This window comes from Mustelus asterias, chromosome 9, assembly GCF_964213995.1.
Source record: "Mustelus asterias chromosome 9, sMusAst1.hap1.1, whole genome shotgun sequence".
In the NCBI taxonomy this organism is placed as follows: domain Eukaryota; kingdom Metazoa; phylum Chordata; class Chondrichthyes; order Carcharhiniformes; family Triakidae; genus Mustelus; species Mustelus asterias.
Genome location: NC_135809.1, coordinates 815,672 through 833,483, shown reverse-complemented (window position 1 = coordinate 833,483; position 17,812 = coordinate 815,672). Strand labels below are relative to the sequence as shown.

At 46.2% G+C, this 17,812-nt stretch overlaps 1 protein-coding gene across 1 annotated transcript in view; it reads right to left on the bottom strand.

Annotated features, from left to right (window-relative positions):
- zdhhc17 (zDHHC palmitoyltransferase 17) overlaps positions 1 to 15,671 on the bottom strand; it is a 158,570-nt gene extending 142,899 nt beyond the window's left edge. Inside the window, exon 1 of the mRNA XM_078219497.1 lies at positions 15,542 to 15,671. Within this exon, the coding sequence (XP_078075623.1) occupies positions 15,542 to 15,544 (3 nt within the window). The 5' untranslated portion in view covers positions 15,545 to 15,671. The remainder of the gene's footprint in view (positions 1 to 15,541) is intronic.
- Between the last annotated feature and the right edge of the window lie 2,141 nt (positions 15,672 to 17,812).

The window sequence follows — 17,812 nt, the reverse complement described above, 5'->3', positions numbered from 1 at the left end:
GCCTGCATTCATCGTATTTTTCGTTCCAATTGTGACGTTTAAATTGGGTGATCCTTCAGAAGGGCTGCTCATACCTTGTGAGGAACACCACCAAGATGTGTTATTATCAGCAACGTTGGAGGACAGGAACAGTGATTAAAAATTTGCATTTGGAGCTGAAACTCCATGACATAAGGTGTGCATTCCATGAGAAACGCACAACCGGACACCTGTGCTATTGACATTTCAATTTCTACAGGGTGTGGTTTAAAATAATAGACAAGACAAATTGGAGTGTCAGTTTTATCCCTAACATTGTGGTGAAGGTTTTCATATTGCCATTATGAGTGAAACCCGGGACAGCAGGCAGAAACCCGGGATAGCTGGCAGCCCGAGTGAAAACTTTCATGAAACACATTTGCGCTTTAAAATTAAATCATGAGCCATGGGCATCACTGGCTGGGCCAGCATTTATTGCCAATCCCTTACTGCCCTCGAGAAGGTGGTGGTGAGCTGCCTTCTTGAAGCACTGCACTCACGTGCTGTGGGGAGACCAAAACACCGATTGATACAACTGAGTGGCTTGTTAGGCCACTTCAGAGGCCAGGTGAGAGTCAACCACTGCAGTGGCTCTGGAGTTACATGTAGGCCAGACCAGGTTAATACCGCAATGAAGTTACTGTGAAAATCCCCTAGTCGCCACACTCCAGCGCCTGTCGGGTACGGAGGGAGAATTTAGCATGGACAATTCACCTAACCAGCATGTCTTTCTGACTGTAGGAGGAAACCGGAGCACCCAGAGGAAACCCACACAGACACGGGGAGAACGTGCAGACTCCGCACAGACAGAGACCCAAGCCGGGAATTGAACCCAGGTCCCTGGAGCTGTGAGGCAGCAGTGCTAACCACTGTGCCTCCGTGCTGCCCGAGTTAGAAACAAAATTTAAAAGAAGTTCTGTGACAAATGGGACTATATCCTTCTTGTGGTATTAGTTCTCACACTTCAATTCTGTAATAAACTTTTAATTTGTTCTTGGGATATGGGAATCGCAGGCAAAGGTAGCATTTATTTAAATGGTAAAAAATTGCAGCATGTTGCTGTGCTGAGGGACCTGGTTGTCCTTGTGCAGGAATCTCAAGGAGTTGGTTTGCAGGTGCAGCAGGTAATAAAGGCGGCAAATGGAATTTTGTCCTTCATTGCTAGAGGGATGGAGTTTAAAAACAGCGAGGTAATGTTGCAGCTGTATAAGGTGCTGCTGAGGCCACACCTGGAGTACTGTGTACAGTTTTGGTCTCCTTACTTGAAAAAGGATATACTGGCACTGGAGTGGGTGCAGAGGAGATTCACGAGGTTGATTCCGGAGTTGAGAGGGTTGGCTTATGAGGAGAGACTGAGTAGACTGGGGCTATACTCATTGGAATTCAGAAGAATGAGGGGAGATCTTATAGAAACATATAAGATTATGAAGGGAATGATAAGATAGAAGCAGGGAAGTTGTTTCCACTGGCGGGTGAAACTAGAACTAGGGGGCATAGCCTCAAAATAAGGGGAAGCAGATTTAGGACTGAGTTGAGGAAGAACATCTTCACACAAAGGGTTGTGAATCTGTGGAATTCCCTGCCCAGTGAAGCAGTTGAGGCCTCATTGAATGTTTTTAAGGCAAGGATAGATAAATTTTTGAACAGTAAAGGAATTAAGGGTTATGGTGGGCGGGCGGGTAAGTGGCGCTGAGTCCACAAAAAGATCAGCCATGATCTTATTGAATGGCGGAGCAGGCTTGAGGGGCCAGATGGCCTACTCCTGCTCCCAGTTCTTATGTTATGTTCTTATTGCCCACACTAGTGAATAAGCTGATGGCGTGCTTCATCTTGAATCACTGTGGTCTGTGTGGTGAAGGTATTTCCACAATGCTGTTAGATCAAAAGTTTCAGACTTTGGCTCAGAATGCCAGGTGTCTGGCCATGTTGGGATGTGTATAACCGATTCAGGAGAGCTTGGAAGCGAGGGTGCTTCCATGCACCCAATACCCTGTCCTTTCCAGTTAAAAGAGGACACAGGTTTGGGGAGAATCCAGGATTATATTTGCGGAGTTAAGAATGAGGGGGATCTCATAGAAACCTATAAAAGTTGAACTGGACTAGACAGGGTAGATGCAGGAAGGATGCTTCTGATGGCAGGGGAAGTCCAAAACCAGGGGTCACAGTCTGAGGATACGGGGTAAACCATTTAGGACGGAGATGAGGAGAAATTTCTTCACTCAGAGAGTGATGAACCTGAGGAATTTCTTACCACAGAAAACAGCTGAGGCCAAAACATTGTTTGTTTTGGAGAAGGAGTTTGATATAGCTCCTGGAGCCAAAGGGATAAAGTATATGGGAGAAAATGGGAACAGGCTACTGAGCTGGAGGATCAGCCATTACCATAATCAATGGCTGAGCAGTGTCAAAGGACTGAATGGCCTACTCCCGGTCCTATTGTCTGTGAAAAGCCTGCAAGTTTCTGCAGTACAATTTGTTGATGGACATATGTGCCAATGGTGGAGGAAGATGTGCACAATAGGTGCATTGGTCATGCTGCCCCTTAGTGTCTTTAAACACGTGCAGGTTAGGTGGATTAGCCTTGGTAAATGTGTGGGAATAGGGCAGAAGGGAGAGCCTTAGTGGAATGATCTTTCGGAGAGTCAATGCAGACGTGATGGTCCGGAAAGCCTCTTTCTGCACTGTGAGGATACTACAGTTCTAAGTGAATATTTAATCTGGTGGTCTGGTTTGTCCTGGATAATGTTGGGCCTCTTGAATGTTATTGGAGCTGCACAAGTGCAGAGTATTTCATCCCACTCGTAGATGGATGACAGATTTTGGAGAGTCACAGAGTGAGATACCACCGGGTTCCCAGCCTCTGACCTGCTCTGATAATCTCCATCTGACGAAGGAGCAGTGCTCCGAAAGCTAATGGCATTTGCTACCAAATAAACCTGTTGGACTTTAACCTGGTGTTACATAGAACATAGAACAGTACAGCACAGAACAGGCCCTTCGGCCCACGATGTTGTGCCGAGCTTTATCTGAAACCAAGATCAAGCTATCCCACTCCCTATCATCCTGGTGTGCTCCATGTGCCTATCCAATAACCGCTTAAATGTTCCTAAAGTGTCTGACTCCACTATCACTGCAGGCAGTCCATTCCACACCCCAACCACTCTCTGCGTAAAGAACCTACCTCTGATATCCGTCCTGTATCTCCCACCACGAACCCTATAGTTATGCCCCCTTGTAATAGCTCCATCCACCCGAGGAAATAGTCTTTGAACGTTCACTCTATCTATCCCCTTCATCATTTTATACACCTCTATTAAGTCTCCCCTCAGCCTCCTCCGCTCCAGAGAGAACAGCCCTAGCTCCCTCAACCTTTCCTCATATGACCTACCCTCCAAACCAGGCAGCATCCTGGTAAATCTCCTCTGCACTCTTTCCAGCGCTTCCACATCCTTCTTATAGTGAGGTGACCAGAACTGCACACAATATTCCAAATGTGGTCTCACCAAGGTCCTGTACAGTTGCAGCATAACCCCACGGCTCTTAAACTCCAACCCCCTGTTAATAAAAGCTAACACACTATAGGCCTTCTTCACAGCTCTATCCACTTGACTGGCAACCTTTAGAGATCTGTGGATATGGACCCCAAGATCTCTCTGTTCCTCCACAGTCTTCAGAACCCTACCTTTGACCCTGTAATCCACATTTAAATTTGTCCTACCAAAATGAATCACCTCACATTTATCAGGGTTAAACTCCATTTGCCATTTTTCAGCCCAGCTTTGCATCCTATCTATGTCTCTTTGCAGCCTACAACAGCCCTCCACCTCATCCACTACTCCACCAATCTTGGTGTCATCAGCAAATTTACTGATCCACCCTTCAGCCCCCTCCTCTCAGTCATTAATAAAAATCACAAAGAGCAGAGGACCAAGCACTGATCCCTGCGGCACACCGCTAGCAACCTGCCTCCAATCCGAAAATTTTCCATCGACCACCACCCTCTGTCTTCGGTCAGACAGCCAGTTACCTATCCAATCGGCCAACTTTCCCTCTATCCCACACCTCCTCACTTTCATCATAAGCCGACCATGGGGGACCTTATCAAACGCCTTACTAAAATCCATGTATATGACATCAACTGCCCTACCTTCATCAACACACTTAGTTACCTCCTCAAAAAATTCTATCAAATTTGTGAGGCACGACTTGCCCTTCACGAATCCGTGCTGACTATCTCGGATTAATCCGCATCTTTCTAAATGGTCGTAAATCCCATCCCTAAGGACCCTTTCCATCAATTTACCAACCACCGAAGTAAGACTAAGCGGTCTATAATTACCAGGGTCATTTCTATTCCCTTTCTTAAACAGTGGAACAACATTCGCCGTTCTCCAGTCCTCTGGCACCATCCCCGTGGACAGCGAGGACCCAAAGATCAACGCCAAAGGCTCTGCAATCTCATCCCTTGCCTCCCACAGAATCCTAGGATACATTTCATCAGGCCCAGGGGACTTATCGACCTTCAGTTTATTCAAAACTGCCAAGACATCCTCCCTCCGAACATCTATTTCCTCCAGCCTATTAGCCTGTAACACCTTCTCTTCCTCAAAAACATGGCCCCTCTCCTTGGTGAACACTGAAAAAAAGTATTCATTCATCACCTCGCCTATCTTTACTGACTCCATACACAAGTTCCCACTACTGTCCTTGACCGGCCCTAACCTCACCCTGGTCATTCTTTTATTCCTCACATAAGAGTAAAAAGCCTTGGGGTTTTCCTTGATCCGACCCGCCAAGGACTTCTCATGTCCCCTCCTAGCTCTCCTAAGCCCCTTTTTCAGCTCATTCCTTGCTAACTTGTAACCCTCAATCGAGCCATCTGAACCTTGTTTCCTCATCCCTACATAAGCTTCCCTCTTCCTTTTCACAAGACATTCCACCTCTTTTGTGAACCATGGTTCCCTCACTCGGCCATTTCCTCCCTGCCTGACAGGAACATACCTATCAAGGACATGCAGTATTTGTTCCTTGAAAAAGTTCCACTTTTCATTAGTTCCTTTCTCTGACAGTTTCTGTTCCCAACTTATGCCCCCTAATTCTTGCCTAATCGCATCATAATTACCCCTCCCCCAATTGTAAACCTTGCCCTGCCGTACGGCCCTATCCCTCTCCATTGCAATTACAAAAGACATCGAATTGTGGTCACTATCTCCAAATTGCTCTCCCACAACCAAATCTAACACTTGGCCCGGTTCATTTCCCAGTACCAAATCCAATGTGGCCTCACCTCTAGTCGGCCCATCCACATATTGTGTCAGGAAACCCTCCCGCACACACTGCACAAAAACTGCCCCATCCAAACTATTTGACCTACAAAGGTTCCAATCAATATTTGGAAAGTTAAAGTCCCCCATGACAACTACCCTGTGACCCCCACACATATCCATAATCTGCTTAGCAATTTCTTCCTCCACATCTCTATTACTATTTGGGGGCCTATAGTAAACTCCTAGCAACGTGACCGCTCCTTTCCTATTTCTAACTTCAGCCCATATTACCTCAGTGTGCAGATCCCCCACGAAGTGCCTTTCCGCAGCCGTTAAACTATCCTTGATTAACAATGCCACTCCTCCACCTCTTTTACCAGCTTCCCTACACTTACTGAAACATCTATACCCCGGAACGTCCAACAACCATTCCTGTCCTTGTTCTACCCACGTCTCCGTAATGGCCACAACATCGTAGTCCCAAGTACCAATCCACGCCCCAAGTTCATCTACCTTGTTCCGGATGCTCCTTGCATTGAAGTAGACACACTTCAACCCACCTTCCTGTCTACCGGTACCCACCCTTGACCCTGATACCTTCCCCAATACCTCACCACCCTCACTGACTTCTGGACTACAACTCCCTTTCCCACTCCCCTGACAAATTAGTTTAAACCCCCCTGAAGAGCCGTAACAAATTTCCCTCCGAGGATATTGGTGCCTCTCTGGTTCAGGTGCACCCCGTCCTGTTTGTACAGGTCCCACCTTCCCCAGAACGTGTTCCAATTATCCACGTATCTGAAACCCTCCCTCCTACACCATCCCTGCAACCACATATTTAACTGCACTCTCTCCCTGTTCCTCAACTCGCTATCACGTGGTACCGGCAACGTACCAGAGATGACCACATGTTTCGTCTTGGCTCTCAGCTTCCAGCCCAGCTCCAGAAATTCCTGCTTTAAATCCCCGTCCCTTCTCTTACCTATGTCATTGGTACCAATGTGCACCACGACTTGTGACTGTTTCCCCTCCCCCTTCAGGATCTGGAAAACACGGTCTGAGACATCACGGACCTTGGCATCCGGTAGGCAACATACCATCCGTGAGTCTCTTTTGCTGCCACAGAACCTCCTATCTATCCCTCTAACTAACGAGTCCCCAATAACTATCGCCCTCCCGCTCTCCCCCTTTCCCTCCCGAGCCACAGAGACGGACACAGTGCTGGAGATCCTCTCACTGCGGCTCCCCACTGGTATGTCATCCCCCTCAACCGTATCCAAAGCGGAATACTTGTTGCTAAGGGGAACGACCACCGGGGATCCCTGCACGGACTGCTTCCTCCCAGCCCCTCTCACCGTCACCCATCTGTTTTCAATCCTCGGAGTAACTGTATTCCTAAAGCTTGTGTCTATGGCCATCTCTGCGTCCCTGATGATCCTAAGTTCATCCAACTCCAGCTCCAGTTCCCTAACACGGTTTTGGAGGAGCTGCAGATGGGTGCACTTCCCACAGGTGTAATCAGTAGGGACACTGTCGTCGTCCCTCACCTCAAACATAGTGCAAGAGGAACATTGCACTGCCTGCACACCCATCCCCTCTAGATACCTTGCCAGTACCAGGTAGAAAGTGCAAAAATGAATTCAACTCACCCCTGCTCGCCCTTTCTGCCGAAGCCCTGTGAGCCAAAGTCTTATAGCTCACACTCTGCTTCCCACACACTCCACTGCCCGCTCCTGACGCTGCCCGCTGTATACTGCAGCCTACCTTTTATACTTCACGCGCTTAAAAAACCCTTCCCAGACTCCTTTGCTGCCCACTTCTAGTTTTCACTTTAAACTTGAAAAACTGCTGTTAAAGTAAAGGCCAAAAAAATACACACACTAGTTGACTAATTAAATAAATAAACAATTCAATTAATCTCTCACCAGCACTGCTGCCTTCAATCACCCCTCTCAGCTTGCTCCAGTGGATCAATGAGGGGGAACCTCCCAGGTAACTGACTTTTAAAGTTAAAATAAAAACCCTTCCCAGACTCCTTTGCTGCCCACTTCTAGTTTTCACTTTAAACTTGAAAAACTGCTGTTAAAGTAAAGGCCAAAAAAATACACACACTAGCTGACTAATTAAATAAATAAACAATTCAATTAATCTCTCACCAGCACTGCTGCCTTCAATCACCCCTCTCAGCTTGCTCCAGTGGATCAATGAGGGGGAACCTCCCAGGTAACTGACTTTTAAAGTTAAAATAAAAACCCTTCCCAGACTCCTTTGCTGCCCACTTCTAGTTTTCACTTTAAACTTGAAAAACTGCTGTTAAAGTAAAGGCCAAAAAAATACACACACTAGCTGACTAATTAAATAAATAAACAATTCAATTAATCTCTCACCAGCACTGCTGCCTTCAATCACCCCTCTCAGCTTGCTCCAGTGGATCAATGAGGGGGAACCTCCCAGGTAACTGACTTTTAAAGTTAAAACTCTTACTGCTCTGATAACCACAGGATTCATAGGGGTGGTCATAGAACCACAGAACATTACAGCACAGAAACAGGTCTTTTGGCCCTTCTTGCCTGTGCTGAACCATTTTTGTGCCTAGTCCCACTGACCTGCACCTGGACCATATCCCTCCACACCCCTCTCATCCATGTACCTGTCCAAGTTTTTCTTCAATGTTAAAAGTGAGCCCACATTCAGCACCTCATCTGGCAGCTCATTCCAAACTCCCACCACTCTGTGAGAAGAACCCACCCGTAATATTCCCTTTAAACTTTTCCCCCTTCACCCACGTCCTCTAGTTTTTTTCTCCCCGAGCCTCAGTGGAAAAAGCCTGTTTGCGTTCACTATCTATATCCATCATAATTTTATACACCTTTATCAAATCTCCCCTCATTCTTCTACGCTCCAGGGAATAAAGTCCTAACCTATTCAACCTTTCTATGTAACTCCGTTTCTCAAGTCCCAGCAACATCCTTGTAAACCTTCTCTGCACTCTTTCAACCTTATTAATATCCTTCCTGTAATTAGGTGACCAAAACTGCACACAATACTCTAAATTCGGCCTCACCAATATCTTATACAACCTCACCATAACATTCCAACTCTTATACTCAATACTTTGATTTATAAAGGCCAATGTACCAAAGGCACTCTTTACGACCTTATCTACCTGTGACGCCACTGTTAGGGAATTATGTATCTGTATTCCCAGATCCCTCTGTTCAACTGCACTCTTCAGTGTCCTACCATTTACCTTGTATGTTCTACCTTGGTTTGTCCTTCCAAAGTGCAATACCTCACACTTGTCTGCATTAAACTCCATCTGCCATTTTTCAGCCCATTTTTCTAGCTGGTCCAAATCCCTCTGCAAGCTTTGAAAACCTTCCTCACTGTCCACTACACCTCCAATCTTTGTATCATCAGCAAACTTGCTGATCCAATTTACCACATTATCATCCAGATCATCGATATAGATGACAAACAACAATGGATCCAGCACTGATCCCTGTGGCACACCACTAGTCACAGGCCTCCTGTGACTTTATAGTCAAATAGTTTAAAAATATATATATTCATGCTTAGGATGTGGACATTACTGACATCAACAATTAATGCGTATTGCTCAGTGACCTCCAAAGCTTTTTCACTTTTGTGGTTTGGCATTTGGTTTTCTTACACCTCAGTGATGCACCTTAGAAAGCTTAGTTACGGTAAAGGCACCTTGCAACTACAGTTTCAACGAAACAACAATCTTAGATGTTTCAGAACTTGCACTGTAACAACTTGGATAAAACAAAGTTTTATTTGAAGAGAAGCAAAGAGAATGTTTTGGGTCAATAACCTTTCAACAGAACTGAGGTGATCTGATGGAAGGTTGTTGAATTGAAACTTTAACTTCATTCACCCAAGGTGCTGTTTGACCTGCTGAGTATGGCCAACATTTTCTGTTGTTATCTGATAATAAACTAATTGGCTGATATGCATCTACAGTATTTTGATTTTCTATTTTATTTGATAAAAACATAAAACTTTACATCTTTTTGGATTGATCATTAAGCATGGCAGATGGCAGCATCAATGATTCCCTCACCTTTGTTGCCTCTTGCAGTTCCAGCAATCCCCCTGAGATTCAGCGTCTCTATAACTTGTTCCAGGGGCACTGGGACTTTGCACTATTTGGTGGCACTCGCATTTCAAGCCTTACTCCAGAAACTTGAGCATAAAATCTAGGTTGACACTTGCAATGCAGTATCTGAGAAGGTGCTGCGCTGTTAGAGGTGATGACTTTCGTTTAGATGTGAAATCAAGACATTGTCTGCCCTCTCAGGTGGATGCAAGAACAAATGGCACTCTTTTAAAGAATTCTCCCCAGAGTCCTGGCCAGCATTTATCTTCACACTGTACCAGAACAGTGACACTTCAAAGTAAAATAGCTCATTAGCACTTTGAGATGTCCTGTGGTTGTGAAAGACGCTGTATAAACACGAGTGAAACGTGTGCAGAATAATCAATAATACAGGACAGCTCAGTTGAGCCTGTGCTCCCCCATAGTGTGAACATATTTCTGTATTCACTTCCTACAGTTAACATTGCAATCACGCTAACATTTTTATAAAAAGAAAATAAGAAATTGGAGGAGTCCATGCAGCCCTCAAGCCTGCTCCACTATTCACTAAGAACAGAGCTGAGCTGATCTTGGCCTCAACTCCACTTTCCGGTTTGTTCTTCAGAACCCTTGAATCCCCGACAGTTCAAGGATCTATCTCAGCCTTGAATATATTCACTGACCCGCCTCAAATAAGAGATAACTGGATGAGAATGTCAAGCTAAGATTAATTGTTGGTCTTATTTCCTGATCAGATTATTGGCTGAGAAATATTTTTCCACAGCACTGGTTTCAAATTTGCTTGTGCATTTAGCCCTCTGCTAACACTGGCTCGTTTCTGAGGAACCCCTGCTAACAAAAATAGCATGTTACATTTATCCGGTGTCTTTAAGACTGTAACATGACCAAGGTCCTAAAGGAACAGAGGCAATGCAGTTCAGTTGAAGGCACAGTCCCCAAAAGCAGGATGAAAACTGGTGATGTAAAAGTGATGTGGCGATGCCGGCGTTGGACTGGGGTAAACACAGTAAGAAGTTTAACAACACCAGGCTAAAGTCCAACAGGTTTATTTGGTAGCAAAAGCTACCAAATAAACCTGTTGGACTTTAACCTGGTGTTGTTAAACTTCTTACGATGTAAAAGTGGTCAGAACTGATGGAGTGCAAAAATAGCAATGCTTGGGAAGGATTGAGAAAGGTACAGAGATAGAGGGGGCAGTGCTACGGAGAGATGTGAAAACAAGAATTAAAGCATTGTTCGGTAAGTCAGCAAGTGCAGAGCTGGTGAATGCAACTTTGTATTAGGCAGAGTTCTGGATGAACTCACATTTATGTTGGATGGAAGAGGGAAGGTAAGGATTGGAATAGTCCAGTTTGGGAGCAGCAAAGCAAAGAGGTTATCAGATTGAGCAACTTCAGCAGGCAATGTCCCTTCCCTCCACCAGAAACTGAGAAGTTTGTGCAGATGTTGCTTTGAGTTCAGGCAGTATAGGATAAACTTTGCCCATGATAAGCTAAAGTCCTTCACTGTGGGTTCAATAACCAGCTTTGCCATGACAACCACGCTTTAGAACATAGAAAAAATACAGCACAAACTGGCCCTTCGGCCCACATGTTGCACCGGCCATGTCCCTACCTACCTAGGCTTATATATAGGCTTACCGAAAACCCTCAATCCTATTAACTCCCATGTACTCATCCAGAAGTCTCTTAGAAGACCCTATCGAGTTTGCCTCCACCACCACTGACGGCAGCCGATTCCACTCACCCACCACCCTCTGAGTGAAAAACTTACCCCTGACATCTCCTCTGTACCTACTCCCCAGCACCTTAAACCTGTGTCCTCTCTTAGCAGCCATTTCAGCCCTGGGAAAAAGCCTCCGAGAATTCACACGATCTATACCTCTCAACATCTTGTCCACCTCTATCGGGTCACCTCTCATCCTTCGTCTCTTCAAGGAGAAAAGACCAAGCTCCCTCAGCCTATCCTCATAAGGCATGCCAACCAATCCAGGCAACATCCTTGTAAATCTTCTCTGCACCCTTTCAAGCATTTCTACATCCTTCCTCTTTTGAGGTGACCAGAACTGAGCACAGTACTCCAAGTAGGGTCTGACGAGGGTCTTATCAAGCTGCATCATTATCTCCCGACTCCTAAACTCAATCCCTCGATTCATGAAGGCCAGCACACCATACGCCTTCTTAACCACCTCCTCTACCTGTGAGGCCGATTTAAGAGTCCTATGGACCCGGACCCCAAGATCCTTCTGATCCTCTGCACTGCTAAGAGTCTTACCCTTGATATTATACTCCTTCATCCCATTTGACCTGCCAAAATGGACCACTACACATTTATCCGGGTTGAAGTCCATCTGCCACTTCTCCGCCCAGTCTTGCATCCTATCTATGTCACGCTGCAGCTTCTGACATCCCTCCAACCTTTCCACAACACCACCAACCTTCGGGTCGTTGGCAAACTTACCAACCCATCCTTCCACTTCCTCATCCAGGTCATTTATGAAAATGACAAACAGCAAGGGTCCCAGAACAGATCCCTGGGGCACTCCACTGGTGACCGACCTTCATTCAGAAAAAGACCCGTTTACAACCACTCTCTGCCTTCTGCAGGCAAGATGTGGAGATGCCGGCGTTGGACTGGGGTAAACACAGTAAGAAGTTTAACAACACCAGGTTAAAGTTCAACAGGTTTATTTGGTAGCAAAAGCCACATAAGCTTTCGGAGCTCCAAGCCCCTTCTTCAGGTGAGTGGGAATTCTGTTCACAAACAGGGCATATAAAGACACAGGCTCAATTTACATGAATAATGGTTGGAATGCGAATACTTACAGCTAATCAAGTCTTTAAGAAACAAAACAACGTGAGTGGAGAGGAGTGGAGATCATCGACACAGATGCCATCATCTCACCTGAGAACACCATCCAGGTACACGGTACATACTCTTGCAACTCGGCCAACGTTGTCTACCTGATACGCTGCAGGAAAGGATGTCCCGAGGCATAGTACATTGGGGAAACTATGCAGACGCTGCGACAACGGATGAATGAACACCGCTCGACAATCACCATGCAAGACTGTACTCTTCCTGTTGGGGAGCACTTCAGCGGTCACGGGCATTCGGCCTCTGATATTCAGGTAAGCGTTCTCCAAGGCGGCCTTCGCGACACACGACGGCGCAGAGTCGCTGAGCAGAAACTGATAGCCAAGTTCCGCACACACGAGGATGGCCTCAACCGGGATATTGGGTTCATGTCACACTATCTGTAACCCCCACAGTTGCCTGGACCTGCAGAGTTTCACTGGCTGTCTTGTCTGGAGACAATACACATCTTTTTAGCCTGTCTTGATGCCCTCTCCACTCACGTTGTTTTATTTCGAAAGGACATCTGGATATTCTGGCAGAGTTGTAACCAGTAGTCACTGACCCACTGCTTAGCAATCTGTTAGCTTTGAACAGCTGCTAGCAGATTCAAACTCATCTCACTTGGATCCCTCTTGTAATTACTGAGACTGAACCGCTTGACTTCAATGACAGCTTCCATCACAGTGATGTCAGTCTCTAGCCAATCAGCATTTTTCTGCTCTTGCTTTCCAAATATTGGGAGCGCATTATTATAGAGGTATATTCCATTTCACTTCTGCACTGCATGATGTGGGAATCATGATGTGGAGATGCCAGCGTTGGACTGGGGTGAACACAGTAAGAAGTCTCACAACAGCAGGTTAAAGTCCAACAGGTTTATTTGGTAGCAAATACCATAAGCTTTCGGAGCGCTGCTCCTTCGTCAGATGGAGTGGAAATGTGCTCTCAAACAGTGCACAGAGACACAAAATCAAGTTACAGAATACTGATTAGAATGCGAATCCCTACAGCCAGCCAGGTCTTAAAGGTACAGACAATGTGGGTGGAGGGAGCATCAAACACAAGTTAAAGAGATGTGTATTGTCTCCAGACAGAACAACCTGCAAGTCCAGGAGGCAAGCTGTGGGGGTTATTGATAATGTGACATAAATCCAACATCCCGGTTTAGGCCGTCCTCATGTGTGCGGAACTTGGCTATCAGTTTCTGCTCAGCGACTCTGCGCCGTCGTGTGTCGTGAAGGCCGCCTTGGAGAAGGCTTACCTGAAGAACCGAGGCTGAATGCCCGTGACTGCTGAAGTGCTCCCCCACAGGAAGAGAACAGTCTTGCCTGGTGATTGTCGAGCGGTGTTCATTCATCCGTTGTCGTAGCGTCTGCATGGTTTCCCCAATGTATCATGCCTCGGGACATCCTTTCCTGCAGCGTATCAGGTAGACAACGTTGGCCGAGTTGCAAGAGTAGATACCGTGTACCTGGTATATGGTGTTCTCACGAGAGATGATGGCATCCATGTCGATGATCCGGCACGTCTTGCAGAGGTTGCTGTGGCAGGGTTGTGTGGCGTCGTGGTCCTGAAGGCTGGGTAGTTTGCTGCGGACAATGGTCTGTTTGAGGTTGCGCGGTTGTTCGAAGGCAAGAAGTGGGGGTGTGGGGATGGCCTTGGCGAGATGTTCGTCTTCATCAATGACATGTTGAAGGCTCCGGAGGAGATGCCGTAGCTTCTCCGCTCCGGGGAAGTACTGGGCGATGAGCGGCACGGTAGCACAGTGGTTAGCACTGCTGCTTCACAGCTCCAGGGTCCCGGTTCGATTCCCGGCTCGGGTCACTGTCTGTGTGGAGTTTGCACATTCTCCTCGTGTCTGCGTGGGTTTCCTCCGGGTGCTCCGGTTTCCTCCCACAGTCCAAAGATGTGTGGGTTAGGTTGATTGGCCAGGTTAAAAATTGTCCCTTCGAGTCCTGGGATGCGTAGGTTAGAGGGATTAGTGGGTAAAATATGTGGGGGTAGGGCCTGGGTGGGATTGTGGTCGGTGCAGACTCGATGGGCCGAATGGCCTCCTTCTGCACTGTAGGGTTTCTATGTTTCTATGTTTCTATGAAGGGTACTCTGTCCACCGTGTCCCGTATTTGTCTTCTGAGGAGGTCGGTGCGGTTTTTCGCTGTGGCGCGTCGGAACTGTTGATCGATGAGTCGAGCGCCATGTCCTGTTCTTATGAGGGCATCTTTCAGCATCTGGAGGTGTCTGTTGCAATCCTCCTCATCTGTGCAGATCCTGTGTATTCGGAGGGCTTGTCCGTAGGGGATGGCTTCTTTAACGTGTTTAGGGTGGAAGCTGGAGAAGTGGAGCATCATGGGGTTATCCGTGGGCTTGCGGTACAGTGAGGTGCTGAGGTGACCGTCCTTAATGGAGATGCGTGTGTCCAAGAATGCAACCGATTCCGGAGAGTAGTCCATGGTGAGTCTGATGGTGGGATGGAACTTGTTGATGTCACCATATAGTTGTTTCAGTGATTGCTCACCATGAGTCCAAAGGAAGAAAATGTCATCGATGTATCTAGTGTATAGCATCGGTTGAAGGTCCTGTGCGGTGAAGAAGTCTTGTTCGAACCTGTGCATGAAGATGTTGGCATATTGAGGTGCGAATTTGGTCCCCATGGCTGTTCCGTGTGTCTGGATGAAGAACTGGTTGTTGAAGGTGAAGACATTGTGGTCCAGGATGAAGCGGATGAGTTGTAAAATTGCATCTGGAAACTGGCAGTTGACGGCATTGAGTACTGAGGCCGTTGCAGCAATGCCATCATCATGGGGGATGCTGGTGTAGAGTGCCGAGACATCCATTGTGACGAGGAATGCTCCTGGTTCAACTGCTCCATGTGTGCTGAGTTTCTGTGTGGGAATGCCAGAGGACATGTGTTTACTCTAGTCCATTTAGGACTGACATGAAGGGAAACTTCTTCATTCAAAAGGGTCGTGAAGCTGTGGAATTCTCTGCCAGAGAAGGCTGTGGAGGTCAAATCACTGAATCATATTTGAGGAGGAAATAGATAGATTTCTCGACTCTAAAGGAGTCAGCTGATATAGGGAGAGAGCAGGAGTATGGCGTTGAGAGAGAGGATCAGTCACGATCATACCGAATGACAGAGCAGGTTTGAGGGGCTGTATAGCCTGCTCCAACTTTGTGTTTCTATGTCACATAAGTGCTGTTTTTAATCCGGGTGGGTTGCATGGCTGGCTTTGATAAAACAACAGCATTTCTGTTGAATAAAAAACATCCTCACCATGGTACACAGCAGGGAATGATCTGTATCACAGTCTGCACGATGTTGAGAAAGCTGCTCAAGATGATCCGATCCAACTGGTGGAAATGCCCATTTCTTGGATGCCTTCAGGATATCTTTTGGCAGGATTTGTTCTGAAAGATGTTACCACATACACTCGTGTAAAAGTACAATTTCCAAGACTAAATCTTTGGCTAAAAAGTACAGGTTGACCTTTACACAAGTATTATGTGAGTGGTTGAAGCACACCCTCTCCCATCATTTCGGTATGGCAGAGTTGCCAGGTCAGGGACTGATAGCACCAACGCGGCCCCAAATGCAGCACAAAAGGAGCCAAAAAGCATTGCTGAATTTTTATTTATAAATAAATAATAACCTCGATGGAGATGGACATGAATTTGTGCACACTAAATTCAAAATTCAGATGCATCATAAAAGACAGACATATACAGATCTATACAATTTAATTCACTTGTTTTCATGCCCAGTTGTCTTCACGGACGCTGGTTTCTTGCCAATTTAGCTCACCATTTGACTGGTTGACTTTTTCTTATTCATTCGTGGGACAGCTTGCCAGAATTTATTGCCCATCCCTAGTTGCCCTTGAGAAGGTGGTGGTGAGCTGCCTTCTTGAATCACTGAATTCACAGACAAGAGGAGCCAAAAGGCCTGTTTTTGAGCTGTAATTTTCTATGGTTCTAATTCCAAAATTTTGACCCAGCAACTGCGAAGGAATGACAATATACTTCCGAGGATGGGGAGTGGCTTGGAGAGGAACTTGCAGATGGTGGTGCTCTCATATATCTGTTGCCCATGTCCTTCTAGATGGAAGTGGTCATGGATTTGGAAGGTGCTGTCTAAGAATCTTTGGTGAATTGCTGCAGTGCATCTTGTAGATAGTACACACTGCTGCTACTGAGCGTCGGTGGTGGAGGGAGTGGATGTTTGTAGATATGGTGCCAATAAAGCAGCTGCTTTATCATGGATGGTTTTGAGTGTTGGTGGAGCCACACCCATCCAGGAAAGAATAGGCTTTGGGGAGTCAGGAGTGAGTTACTCATCACAGTATTCCTAGCCTCTGACTTTCTCTTGCAGCCACTGTATTTATGTGGCAAGTCCAGCTGAGTTTCTGGTCAATGGTAACCCCAAGGGTGTTGACAGTGAGGGGTTCAGTGATTATAACATCACTGAATGTCAAGGGGTGGTGGTTAGATGGTGTTTTTTTGGTGAAGGTCATTGCCTGGTATTTGTGTGGCGCAAATGTTACTTGCCACTTGTCAGCCGAAGTCTGGATATTGTCCAGATGCAAAATTCTTCTCGCAAAGACTTTAAATATACTGGGATCAGACTCATTGGAATTCAGAAGAATGAGGGGAGATCGTATAGAAACACAAGATTATGAAGGGAATAGATAAGATAGAAGCAGCGAAGTTGTTTCCACTGGCAGGTGAAACTCAAACGAGGGGACATGGCCTCAAAATAAGAGGGAACAGATTTAATACTGAGTTGAGGAGGAACTTCTTCACACAAAGGGTTGTGAATCTGTGGAATTCCCTGCCCAGTGAAGCAGTTGAGGCTACCTCATTGAATGTTTTTAAGGCAAGGATAGATAAATTTTTGAACAGTAAAGGAATTAAGGTTTATGGTGAGCGGGCGGTTAAGTGGAGCTGAGTCCACGAAAAGATCAGCCATGATCTTACTGAATGGCGGAGCAGGCTCGAGGGGCCAGATAGCCTACTCCTGCTCCTAGTTCTTATGTCCCTGTGTAAATTATGAGGTAGGCTGGAATGTTGATTTGATTTATTGTCCCATGTATTAGTATACAGTGAAAAGTATTGTTGCTTGCATGTTGTACAGACAAAGCATACCGTACATAGACATGGGAAGGAGAGAGTGCAGATTATAGTGTTTTAGTCATAGCTAGGGTATAGAGAAAGATCAACTTAATGCAAGGTAGGTCCATTCAAAAATCTGATGGTAGCAGGGAAGAAGCTGTTCTCGAGTCGGTTGGTATGGGTCCTCAGACTTTTGTAACTTTTTCCCGATGGAAGAATGTCCAGGGTGCATGGGGTCCTTGATTATGCTGGCTGCTTTTCTGAGGCACGGGAAGTGTAGACAGAGTCGATAGATGGGAGATTGATTGGGCTTCATTCACGATCCTTTGCAGTTTCTTGCAGTCTTTGACAGAGCAGGAGTCATACCAAGCTGTGATAGAACCAGAAAGAATGCTTTCTCTGGTGCATCTGCAGAAATTGAAGAGAGTTGTAGCTG